This window comes from Rhinopithecus bieti, unplaced genomic scaffold (assembly GCF_001698545.2).
Source record: "Rhinopithecus bieti isolate Rb0 unplaced genomic scaffold, ASM169854v2 scaffold_5889, whole genome shotgun sequence".
NCBI classification, from domain to species: Eukaryota; Metazoa; Chordata; class Mammalia; order Primates; family Cercopithecidae; genus Rhinopithecus; species Rhinopithecus bieti.
The window spans coordinates 3,153,034-3,166,905 of record NW_016805277.1 but is presented as its reverse complement, the minus strand read 5'-3'; the positions used below and the strand labels follow the sequence as shown (position 1 = coordinate 3,166,905).

Below are 13,872 nucleotides of genomic sequence, written 5' to 3'. Positions count from 1 at the left end.
CAGATGAAATGTCAGTAAGTATATGGAAAATTTTAACAACACTGTTAACCAAAGCAACCTGATTGACATTTATAGGACATTCCATTGAACAACAGCAGAATACACGTTATTTTCAAGTGCATGTGGAACATTCTCCAAGATAGTCCAACATTCTGGACCATAAAACAAGTGTCAGTAAATTGGACTGAATTATTCAGGAATTAATATTCCTCTATTATGCTGAGTTTTTATCATGAATGAGTATTAAATTGAAATGCTTTTTCTGTATCTATTGGTAAAGTCATAGATAATGTATTCTGTGACTACACCAGAATTAAACAAGAAATCAGTAGCAGGAAAATAACCAGAAAATCCCCAAATATTAGAAAATTAAGCAGCACACTTTTAAATATTACATGGATCAAAAACGAATCACAAGGGAAATTAGAAAAAATACTTTAAATGAATCAAAAGTATAGCATGTAAAAATGTGTGAGATGCAGCTAGATCATGCTTAGAGAGATTGTAGAAAAAGAAAGACAATCAGTATAATTTGCCACATTAACAGAATAAAAAAGAAATATATGAGCACCAATAGATACAGAAAAAACATTTCATGATAAAAACTCTCAGCATAACTAATGGAGGAATATTAATTCCTGAATAATTCAGTCCAAAATCCATTAGGTGTGGCTGAGTGAGGAAGGCATCCACAAAAACAAGCTGTGACAGCCTGGTGGGGAATTGGAGCCCAAGTAAGGGATCTATGAGTTCATACTGATACAAGAAAATGGGGGGGAAAAAGTGGAGAAAGAGCAAAGCCCCTTATACTAGAACCTTAACTAATATAAAAGGAACAATGGAACTAGAAAATTACTATAGGCATACCTTAGATATTTTAGGTTAAGTTTTAATGGATGGCTGTTTTGTCTACATTGAAAATCTGTTGTTTAGTGTAGCTACCTTCATCAATTACCTTAGCTAGGTCTTCTGGATAACTTGCTGCAGCTTCTGCATCAGCACTTGCTGCTTCACCTTGCACTTTTATGTTATGGAGACAGCTTCTTTTGAACCAACCATTACTAGCTTCCAACTTTTCTTTACAGCTTCTTTACTTCTCTCAGCCTTCATAGAATTGCAGAGAGTTAGGGTCTTGCTCTGGATTAGGCTTTGGCCTGAGAGAATGTTGTGGCTGGTTTAATCTATCCCAACCACTAAAACTTTCTCCATATCAGCAGTAAGGCTGTTTCACTTTCTTATCATTTGTGTGTTCACTAAAGTAGCACTTTTAATTTTATTCAAGAACTTTTCCTTTGCCCTCACAACTCAGCTAACTGATAAAATTTGAGGCCTAATTTTCAACCTGTTTTGGATGTTGACATGCTTTTCTCAACTAAGCTTAATCATTCTAGCTTTTGATTTAAAACAAGAGACTTTTGACTCTTTTTTCACTTAAACACTTAGGGGCTATTGTAGGGTTACTAACTGGCCTAATTTCTGTATTATTGTGTCTCAGCCAATCAGGTTCCAAGGAGAGGGAGAGAGACGGGATGGCAGGTCAGTAAAGCAGTCAGAATACACACATTAATGGATTTAGTTCACCTCTTATATGTGGATGGTTTGTGGCACACTAAAACAATTACAGTAGTAACATCAAAGATCACTGATCACAAATCACTATAACAGATACAATAATAATGAAAAAGTTTGAAATGTTGTGAGAATTACCAAAATGTGACACAGAGACACAAAGTGAGCACATGCTGTTGGAAAAATGGCACCAATAGACTTGTTAGATGCAGAGTTGCCACACACCTCTGAAGAGCACAAGAAGATGGGGTATGCCTGTATTTGATAGCTATCATAATAATTTATTCAGGTAAGAAACAGTAGATGCTAAAACTAATGGAAGAAAGTTTGATGAAGTATGGGATAGTTATATGGTCTCTGCATCTCTCCCTCAAATTATTAAGTAATTGTAAAGTAAGAAAAATTTTTTGGTGGAGAAGCTAAGAGATACACCTTTATCGAGAGATTGAAGTTAGTCTAGGCAACATGGTGAAACCACATCTCTATAAAACTACAAAATTGGCGGGATGTGGTGGCATGCACCTATAGTCCCAGCTACTTGGGGGACTGAGGCAGAAGGATCGCTTAGGACTCGGAGTTCGTGGATACAGTGAGGTGACTGCACTCCAGCCTGAGTGACAAAGTGAGACCCTGTCTCAAAAAAAAAAAAATGGATTGAAGTTAATACCCTCAGTAATGAGATAAATGGAAATGATGTCCTATCTGATGAGATGCAGAAAAAGGAACTCATCATCACTTGTATAATATTCCTGCCAAAGATACATAACCTGATTCTAGTCATGAGGAAATATTACACAAATTTTGGGAGGTGTTCTACAAAATAATGATCTGTACTTTTCAAAATTATCAGTCATGAAAGTCAAGGAAAATCTGAGCAACTCTTTCAGGCTGAAAGAAAGTAAAGAGACATAACCACCAAATACAAAGTGTAATTCTGAACTGGATCCTTTTGCTGTAAAGCACATACTGGGACAAATGAATTAGGCAGTAGAAAACGAAAAAGCCAATCAGTGTAATTTGCCACATTAACATAATAAAGAAGAAAAATTATATGAGCATCAATAGATACAGAAAAAGCATTTCAATGTAATATTCATGACAAAAACTCTCAGCATAACTAACAGAGGAATAGTTATTCATTCCTGATTAATTCAGTCCAAAAGCCATTAGGTAGGACTGAGTGAGGAAGGCATCCACAAAACTACCCTAGAGATGAATAGATGATAGAATTAGTAGATAAGAACCTTAAAATCTTATTATAAATCTTACAACTATCTTCATAGATATAAATAAAAACATAACATGAGAAAGATGGAGGGCAATAACCAAAAAACCCTAAATAGAGTAAAAGGAATAACAGTGTTTTTATATATAATAGTACAGATGAGTTAAAAGGATGGAAAAAATATACTGTGCCAACTAATGAAAAGAATACTGAAGTGACCATATTAATATAAGACAGAAAACATCAGAAAAAATCGATATCTGTTCATTGTTGGTCTTTTAGGTCTTATAAGATGATGATCATTTTCTACCACTTTCAGTTTAAGGGAGCATATTAAATTTTTTTCAACAGACTTTAAACTTTGTTTTGTAGATCAACTTTGGGTTTATAGCAAAACTGAGCAGAAAGTACAGTTTCTGTATATTCGCTGCACGTACACACACAGCCTCCTCTACTGTCAGCATCTAATTTTTTCTGGATACTGTGCCTCATTCAAATAATCCAGGATAATCTTTCTATTTTAAAGTCAAGTGATTGACACCCCAGTTCCATCTGTAATGTCAATCTCTTGCTGTGTAATGTAACCTTCACAAATTCAAGGGATTAGAATGTGGATGTCTTTGGAGAACCATTATTTTATATGCCACAGCTGAGTTAAAGGTAACTTATCACATATTGGAATAACTGACAAAACTTGAATGGGATTTGTGGACCATGTGGTAGTAATATATCAGTATCAGTTTCCTGATTTTTGTGGTTGAAAATGTCCTTGTTTTGTAGGAAATACTAGTGTTGGGACGTCAGATCAGCAACTTACTGTCATGTGGTTTGAGGGGCAGGAAAGCTGTGTATACTGTAGTTCTATGTATTAGTCCATTTTCACACTGCTGGTAAAGACATACCCAAGACTGGGCAATTTACAAAAGAAAGAGGTTTAATGGACTTACAGTTCCATGTGGCTGGGGAGGCCTCACAATCATGGTGGAAGGTGAAAGACATGTCTTACATGGTGGCAAACGAGAAGAGAGTTTGTGCAGGAAAATTCCCCCCTATAATAACCGTCAGATCTCATGAGACTTACTATCACGAGAACAGCATAGGGAAGGACCTGCCCCCGTGATTCAATTATCTCCCACCTGGTTTCTCCCACAACACATGGGAATTCAAGATGAAATTTGAGTGGGGACACAGCCAAACCATATCATTTCATCCCTGGCTCCTCCCAAACTCATGTCTTCGCATTTCAAAACCAATCATGCCTTCCCAACGGTCACCCAAAGTCTTATTTCAGCATTAACTCAGAAGTCCACAGTCCAGAGTCTTATCCAAGACAAAGCACATCCCTTCTGCCTATGAGTCTGTAAACTCAAAAGCAAGTTAGTTAGTTCTTAGATACAATGGGGGTACAGGCATTGGGTAAATACAGCCATTCCAAATGGGAGAAATTGGCCAAAACAAAGGGGCTACAGGCCCCATGCAAGTCTGAAATTCAGTGGGGCAGGCATATCTTAAAGCTCCAAAATGATCTCCTTTGACTCCATGTCTCACATCCAGGTCACTCTGATGTAAGAGGTGGGCTCCCACGGCCTTGGGCAGCTCCGCTCCTGTGGCTTTGCAGAGTATAGCCTCCTTCCTGGCTGTTTTCACAGGCTGGTGTTGAGTGTCTGCGGCTTTTCCAGGTGCACAGTGCAAGCTGTCAGTGGATCTATTATTCTGGGGGATCTACCAGTCTGGAGGACAGTGGCTGTCTTCTCATAGCTCCACTAGGCGGTCCCCTCCATAGGAACTCTGGAGGGGCTCCAACCCCACATTTCCCTTCCATGCTGCCCTAGCAGAGGTTTTCCATGAGGGCCCCGCCCCTGCTGCAAATTTCTGCCTGGGCATCCAGGTGTTTCCATACATCCTCTGAAATCTAGGTGGAGGTTCCCAAACCTCAATTCTTGACTTCTGTACACCTGCAGGCTCAACACCACATGGAAGCTGCCAAGGCTTGGGGCTTCCACCCTTTGAAGCAACAGCCCAAGCTGTACTTTGGCTTCTTTTGGTCATGGCTGGGACACAGGGCACCAAGTCCCTAGACTGCACACAGCAGAGGAACCCTGGGCCTGACCTACAAAACTATTTTTTCCTCCTAAACTTCCGGGCCTGTGAAGGGCGGCGCTGTTGCAAAGGTCTCTGACATGCCCCTGGAGACATTTTCCTTATTGTGTTGGTAATTAACATTTGTTTCCTCGTTACTTGTGCAAATTTCTGCTGCTGGCTTGAATTTCTCCTCAGAAAATTTTTTTTTTTTTTAATCGCATTATCAGGCTGCAAACTTTCCAAACTTTTATGCTGTTTCCCTTTTAATACTGAATCCCTTTAACAGCACCCAAGTCACCTCTTGAATGCTTTACTGCTTAGAGATTTCTTTCACCAGATACCCTAAATCATCTCTCTGGTTCCAAGTTCCACACATTTCTAGGGCAGGGGCAAAATGCTGCCAGTTTCTTTGCTAAAGCATAACAAAAGTCACCTTTGCTCCAGTTCCCAACAAGTTCCTCATCTTCATCTGAGACCACCTCAGCCTGGATTTCAATGTCCATATCCTCATCAGCATTTTGGTCAAAGCCATTCAACAAGTCTCTAGGGAGTTCCAAACTTTCCCACATTTTCCTGTCTTCTGAGCCCTCCAAACTGTTCCATCCTCTGCCTGTTACCCAGTTCCAAGGTTGCTTCCACATTTTTGGGTAACTTTTCAGCAGCTCTCCACTCCTGGTACCAATTTACTGTATGAGTCCATTTTCACAGTGCTAATAAAGATATGCCTGAGACTGGACAATTGACAAAATAAAGAGGTTTAATGGACTTACAGTTTCATGTGGCTTGGGAGGCCACACAATCATGGTGGAAGGCAAGGAGGCGGAAGTCACATCTTACATGGACAGCAGCAGGCAAAGAGAGCTTGTGCAGGGAAACTCCTTCTTATAAAACCATCAGGTCTTGTGAGACTTACTCACTGTCACAAGAACAGCATGGGAAAGACCTGTCCCCGTGATTCAGTTACCTTCCACCAGATCCTTCCTGCAACATATGGAAATTCAAGATGAGATTTGGGTGGAGACAAAGCCAAACCGAATCATTCTACCTTTCTATAAATTTGTGATTTTTTAGTGATAAAAAATATTTTTGATGCTTACAGAGATAAAATGCATTTATTTGAAAAATCTGCATACCTTATCTCCTAATGATGCTGAATAAAGGAGGTAGATAATGTATCATTTTATAAATTAATTAAACAGTATTCTATATTTTGGATAGCATGTAAAATGTCACTCCTTTTGGATGTTTTCTTTTGTTCCCTCATTCTGGGTAAGATTGCTTATGCCTGTTCTCTCAGAACCAACACTGATGCTTATTAAAGTAACATAAGTTTTTTCTCTGTTTTCCTTCAAAGGTTGCTCAAGAAACAGACGTGAGAGCCCAGATTCGTCTGCAATTTCGTGATGTCAATGGAGAACTTATAGCTGTACAAAGATCTATGGTGTGTACTCAGAAAAGCAAAAAGACAGAATTTAAAACTTTGGAAGGAGTCATTACTAGAACAAAGTAGGTGTTTATGTGATATTTGAATTTCTGTTTATTTTCAGGTTTGTAAGTTGATAGTTGTTTACTACTACTTTAAGTTAAGGGGAGCATATTAAATTTTTTTCAATAGACTTTAGACTTGTTTTTTTAGAGCAGTTTTGGGCTTATAGCAAAATTGGGCAGAAAGTACTGAGCTTCCATTTTCTCCCTACCCCTACACACAAACACACCTTCCTCCACTATCAACATTTGATTTTTTGTGTATACTATTTGTCAATTAAATAGAATGGTCCCATTAAAGACTTAGGGTTATGTTCCATTCTCTTGAGTAATTTCTGAACAGTTGCTGAATTGAAAACGCATTATCGTGCTCGCTTCGGCAGCACATATACTAAAATTGGAAAACGCATTATCACTCAAATACAGGTTGAATGAGTAAAAAATTCTAGTGTCGTGCTTAGGAATGGTTGAGATGAGAAGCAAACAAGTAGGAAAGAATGATAAATTGTTCCTTTCAACCATTATCATTCTGTTAGAGGCAGGTATCATTTTCTAATGGGTATGGATTTGGGGATTAGACTGCCTTAGATTCGAGTCTCTGACTTTGTTGAGCAAATTACTTGACTGTTCAGCTACTTCTCCTCCCTTTTAACTAATTAAGTAATTCCTTTATTTAACCAATAATGCACATCTACTGTGTACTAGAGGCACTATACTGGCTTCTCAAGCAGGTTCTCATCATTGCCATTTTAACACACTCAAGTATCTCTTATACCCTGGGATTTCATTCCACTCCAATTACTACCTGTCTCTTTCTTCCCCTTTATAGCCAGTCTTCTCAGAAGAGTTGTTGATACTGTCTCCATTTCTTCACTTCCTCTTCACTCTAATTGTAGTCACATTCATCCTTTGAAACACCTCTGACTAAAGTTACTAATAACTCTGTTTTTAATTAGGGTAATGCTACTGCTGTACAAAGTAGACCTAAGAGTGAGCGTCTGTTTATTTCATTTGTAAAACAGGCATTCATTATCACTGTACGTACCTTAGAAAGATGTTGTCAAGGTTGAGCTAATGCATATAAGATGCTTCATATGTAGTAAGAGTTCATGTATTAATCTTCTATGACTGCTATAACAAACCACAAACTTAGTGGCATAAACAATACAAATTTATTATCTTACACTTATGTAGTTTAGTAGTCTGAATTAGGTCTCACTGGGCTAAAATCAAAATTTTAGCAGGTTACGTTCCTTTCTGGAGGCTCTGAGGGAGAATATGTTTCCTTGTTCTTTCCATCTTTTAGAGGCCACCCATATTTTCTAGCTCATGCCCTCTTACTCTGTCTTCAAAGCAAGCAATAGTGGGCATAGTTCTTCTTGTATCAAATCACTGTGACCTCTTCTCTCTTCTTCTGCCTTCCTCTCTCACATTAAAGAACCCATATGATTACATTTGCCCCATCCAAATAATCCAGGATAATCTATTTTAAGGTCAAATGATTAACACCCTAATTCCATCTGTAATCTTTTTTTTTTTTTTTTTTTTTTTTAGAAGGAGTCTCGCTCTGTCACCCAGGCTGGAGTGCAGTGGCCAGATCTTAGCTCACTGCAAACTCCGCCTGCCGGGTTTACGCCATTCTCCTGCCTCAGCCTCCCGAGTAGCTGGGACTACAGGCGCCCGCCACCTCGCCCGGCTAGTTTTTTGTATTTTTTTAGTAGAGACGGGGTTTCACCGTGTTAGCCAGGATGGTCTCGATCTCCTGACCTCTTGATCCGCCCGCCTCGGCCTCCCAAAGTGCTGGGATTACAGGCTTGAGCCACCGCGCCCGGCCCCATCTGTAATCTTAATTCTCTTTTGCTGTGCAATGTAACATTCACAAATTGAAGGAATTAAAATGTGGACATCTTGGAGAACCATTGTTCCATGTACCATAGCTGAGTAAACACTAGTTTATTACTTCTTATTTGAAAATTTCTTTTTCTGGACCTCCATGATACAATACTGTTCTCTCTATCACAGCCACATACTACTTCATTTACCTCATCAATAAAGGTTGGAAGTCTCATTAGGCTCAGTCCTATATCTTCTCCTTTTTTTTGCTCTGTATTTTCTTCCTAAGTAATCACATTCTTATCCATTGTTCGAACTACTCTGTGTTCATAGATGACTCACAGATTTATATCTCCAAACCAGACCTCTGTTTCCAGACCCATTTACCCAGACCTATTTACCCATCTCTGAATTTTTTTTTTTTTTTTGAGATGGAGTCTCGCTCTGTCACCCAGGCTGAAGTGCAGTGGTGAAATCTCAGCTCACTGCCACCTCCGCCTCCCGGGTTCAAGCAATTCTCGTGCCTCAGCCTCCCGAGTAGCTGGGACTACAGGTGTGTGCCACCACACCCAGCTAATTTTTGTACTTTTATTAGAGGCAGGGTTTCACCATGTTAGCCACAATGGTCTTGATCTCTTGACCACGTGATCCACCAGCCTCGGACTCCCAAAGTGCTGGGATTACAGGCGTGAGCCACCACACCCGGCCCCATCTCTGATTTTTTACCAGTTGTTTCAGAGACAACTTAGATTCAACGTTCCCAAAACCAAACTCACAGTCCTTTCTCTTTGACCTCCCCTCTTAAAAAACCTCCAACAACTTGGTCTTATGGTATACCTCAGCTTGGTGAATGACACCTCTATCCATCCAGTGACAAAAACCAAGAACCTAAGTCTTGATACTGTCCTTGCCTTCCATATTCAGTCTATTACTAAGACCTAAATTGAATCTAAATGTCTTTTGAATCTGTTTCCATCTCGACAACAACCATTCTAGTCCTAGTCCAAGCTACCATTGTCTTTCCATGACCTAATGTGATAACCTGTTGATCTATCTGTGTGCATTCTAGCCCTCTACAAAGCATTCTTAATATATTCAGTGTAATTTTTTTTTTTTTTTTTTTTTTTTTTGTGAGACAGAGTTTCACTCTTGTTTCCCAGGCTGGAGTGCAATGGTGTAATGTCAGCTCACTGCAACCTCCACCTCCCCCAGGTTCAAGTGATTCTCTTACCTCAGCCTCCTGAGGAGCTGGTGCCCACCACCACACCTGGCTAATTTTTTTGTATTTAATAGAGACAAGGTTTCACTGTATTAGTCTGGCTGGTCTTGAACTCCTGACCTCAGGTCGTCCGCCCACCTTGGCCTCCCCAATTGCTGGAGTTATAGACATGAGCCACTGTGCCTGGCCCAGTGTAATATTTTCAAAATACAAAATGAAATGTATGAAAAACAGTAAAGACAAATACTGCCTCTGCTCACCAAAGCAGTCTGTTATATGTAAAAAATAAATTCTGGCTTCCTTTCCTGAACTACTTTGTTTTACGTATCTTTTCATCTGTGAAGTGCTAAATAGTTTCAGAGTTACACTTTTTAGCATGATGAAGCCATTTCTAACAGGATAGGTGAAGGGCCTTTTTTTTTTTAGAATTACAGTATGAACTGATTAAGCAATAGAGTAGATACACTGAAGGTTATTTTACATATGTTCTTGATTTTCATTTTCTGTAGGCATGGTGAAAAGGTCAGTCTAAGCTCTAAGTGTGCGGAAATTGACCGAGAAATGATCAGTTCTCTTGGGGTTTCCAAGGCTGTGCTAAATAACGTCATTTTCTGTCATCAAGAAGATTCTAATTGGCCTTTAAGTGAAGGAAAGGCTTTGAAGCAAAAGTTTGATGAGATTTTTTCAGCAACAAGGTTTGTAACCCTTAAATAGACTTTGTAGTCCATTAAGTTATTGAACCGTGTTTGCAATTTGGATGCTTCTTTTTAACCGAAAGAATTTAAAAAGCAGAAAGGTCGTCAGTTACTACCTCTCACCCAGCAGCAACCACTGGGCATATTTTCTTTCACTTGTCTTTCTGTGCATATATTTATATACCTGATTGACAGTATAAATGTAATTTTTTTCACTTACCATGTCATAGGCATTTTCCAAGTTATTAGACACTCATTGTAACTGTAACCTTAGGGACAGCATAATATCCCACTGTATGAATATATACCATAATTTACTTTGCCAGAAATTTGATTTTTGTTTCGTGTCTTCAAAGATACATTAAAGCCTTGGAAACACTTCGGCAGGTACGTCAGACACAAGGTCAGAAAGTAAAAGAATATCAAATGGAACTAAAATATCTGAAGCAATATAAGGAAAAAGCTTGTGAGATTCGTGATCAGATTACAAGTAAGGAAGCCCAGTTAACATCTTCAAAGGAAATTGTCAAATCCTATGAGAATGAACTTGATCCATTGAAGGTAACTTGATTTTATTTTTAGTTGACAAAAATTGTATATCTTTGTGGCATACAGCATGATGTTTTGATATAAGTATACATTGTGGAATGGCTAAATCAAGCTATTAACATGCATTAAATTCAATTTTTTTAATGATGAGAACACTTAAAATCTACTCTCTTAGCAATTATATATTGTTATTAACTAAAGTCATAGTGATATACAGTAGTTAATTTCTTGTATACTAAAGAGAGTCCTTTTGTTGTTTTTTTTTTTTGTTTTTTTTGACTAATTGGGTAACATTTCGGTTCTCCCCTTATTTGTATATGAAACTGAAGGCCTGGTGTAGTGTTCTCATATTATCAGTGAGCTAATGGTTTTTAGGTCTATATTAGTCTTTAAATTGCTCAAAGAGCTTGGATTTGAAAGAAAACAAATTTGTAGCATCACACTAAACGAGTAGTGTAGATCACTAGGTGTTAAATAGCAATATCATTACCTAGCCCTACAGTTCTGTATTAAGATATTTTAAATTGACAGATCTTTCTAGAGAATTTTAAAATTTGCAGAATGTTTTGAATCATTCAAAATTGTACAGAATTTGGAATTGATCCATAACATGTTGATATATTTGCAAATGAGTATACCTATCTAAACCCCGTGATTTATAAGAAAGGCCTACAGGAAATTCCATTCATTCATTTAATAAGCGTTTATTGGGTGTCTTCTTTGTGTCAAGGTATACTGTGCTTGGGTGCAAAGAGGACTACAACAGCACCCCCCTGTCCTTAAGGTATTCCTAGTCTAAGTAAGAGCATTCTTTAAAATGGCTATTTTCTACATTTTAGACAGTAGATTTTTTTAAATCATTTAAGAAGGTATTGATTTGATTTTTAAAAACTCACTTGTAAATACCAGTATAGATCTTTGAATCGTGAAGTAGAAAATATATACATTTTTAATGATGGCCATGCATAGAAATATATTGCAAGGGCTTCTGGGAGGAGGTAGGGCTGAGGTGGGTCTTGAAGAATGGGAAGAAGTCAAGTCAGCAAACTAGAAGACATTTTATGTATGTATGTTTGTATTTATTTATTTATCTTTTTTTTTTTTTGAGATGGACTTTTGCTCTTGTTGCCCAGGCTGGAGTACAGTGGTGCGATCTCGGCTCACCGCAACCTCCGCCTCCTGGGTTCAAGCAATTCTCCTGCCTCAGCCTCCAGGGTAGCTGGGATTACAGGCATGCGCCACCATGCCCAGCTAACTTTTTGTATTTTTAGTAGAGACAGGGTTTCTCCATTTTTGGTCAGGCTTGTCTCGAACTCCCGACCTCAAGTGATCTGCCTGCCTCGGCCTCCCAAAGTGCTGGGATTACAGGCATGAGCCACTGTGCCTGGAAATGTTCGTGTTTATTTTGACTTTTCTTTTAAAAGTAATATGTGCCCCAGTGAAAAGTTATAAAAGGATATTAGGTGAAAAGTAAAAGATAGTCTTCCATTCCTCATCTCTGACATTCCAGAGTATATTCTACCTGTAGCTTTTTTTAACTGCATATATACTATACATATGGGTATATAAACATTCACTTGTGTGTATGTGTATATTTACCTATACAAGCTTAATCAGAACAGAATTGTGAGAGGAAAAGTCTGGGTTAAGTAAATCAATATAAAAAGAGTAAATGATCAATATGAATCGGGGTCAGATTATAGAAAGCTAATGGATTTCAGACTTAGTTCAATAGACAGAAGAGTGGAAGAGTATGTTATATTTTAGGATGAGTTGTCCTGATAACTCTGTGTGAGCACCGTGGTAATTACCAAGATATTGGAAAAGATTTCCTTTTTTTTTTTCTTCTTTCCCCTTTGCCCCACTCCACATTTTATTTTCTTGAGGAGCATCTTGGTTGGAGAGATGACAAGCACGTGTAACGGTAAAGCAGAAAAAAAACAAGACCTGTAGGAGCTCTGAGGATAAAGAAAGAGAATTTCTGTCTGAGGTAGCCAGAGAGGATTTCATAGGACTAAATTTGGCCATGACCTTTTTGATCATAAATGAGTAGGTCATTGGAGACATAGAGACAGTAAAATCCAAGCCGTCTTTGAACACTGTCAAGGAAATCCATATTGTTGAAATGAAGCATTTATATTGGAAATGATGTCAAGGTAGGGCTAAATGATAATACCTAGGATTTAGTGAGTGGTGCCAAGATTCTAACCAAGGCCGTAGCAGAGGTTGAAGTATTTATGTGCTTGTTTGTGTTTAATTGTGAGTAATTCTCCAAGGGTTTAATATTCCTCTCTGTTTCCTCAGAGCCTAGCCTAGTGCCTAGCACGTAGCAGGTGGTTCAGTAAATGTTTATTAAGTAGATGACTTCCAGAGTCCTTTTTTAGCTCTGACATGTGAAGATTCTTCCCTTCATAGAACCCAATTAAAGTTTGGGTCAAATCACCTTCCCAGAAAAGACTACTTCCTTTCAACCATGCACTAGAATGCATCCTTTCCCATTTTTACTGATTCCCTTCATCTTCAGGAACTCGCACTCTCTTATAAACTACTTTATTACCATCCCACCATATCCTGCCCTCTTTTTTTGCCCTACTTAGATCTGTTTTCCTTTCTTGCCTTAAATGGGAATTGCTAGAGGAATACGTTTCTAATTTTTATTTTTTGCATACACAAGTTCATGGTCTTTCTATACTTGATAGCCCAGCTGCTCTATTTTTTAAAACTCATTTCACACTGGCACTAAGCTTTAAACACTTGGCTGTTTTCATTGTTGTTGTCTGCCTGCTTGTCCTAGCTCCTTTTACTAGGTGTGTACTCTGGGGATAGAACCTATGTTTTGTGCTCTGAGATTAGAACCAAAACACAGATGTCAAAGAAGGAATTCAGGGGATCTGGTGACTGGCTGGATTTAAGGAATGAAGCAGGTAGAGATGTCATGAAAGATCCAAGCCCAGATGATTGTCATAATGTTTGTGCTACCAAGAGGCGGTGAAAACACTGATGGAAAGAAACTGAGCACTTTGTAGATTATCATAATGGAGCTGTTAATATTCATTGCTCTTAAGTATCCATCCAGTTATCTTTGTCAGACTCTACTCAAAAGGTATTTTCTAAGTACAGAAGTTTTTTCACAAGTAGTGCAAATGGTCTCATTCATTGTTTACCGCCTAACACTAATCCAAGTGCTTTACAATGTATGATGTAAACCCCATAGT

General features: G+C 38.4%; 1 protein-coding gene across 1 annotated transcript in view; it reads left to right on the top strand.

The window, feature by feature from the left end:
• RAD50 (RAD50 double strand break repair protein) overlaps nucleotides 1-13,872 on the top strand; it is an 88,903-nt gene that overhangs the window by 15,655 nt on the left and 59,376 nt on the right. The window contains 3 exon segments of the mRNA XM_017872025.1: nucleotides 6,231-6,382; nucleotides 9,923-10,108; nucleotides 10,465-10,669. Coding sequence (XP_017727514.1) covers nucleotides 6,231-6,382; nucleotides 9,923-10,108; nucleotides 10,465-10,669 — 543 coding nt within the window.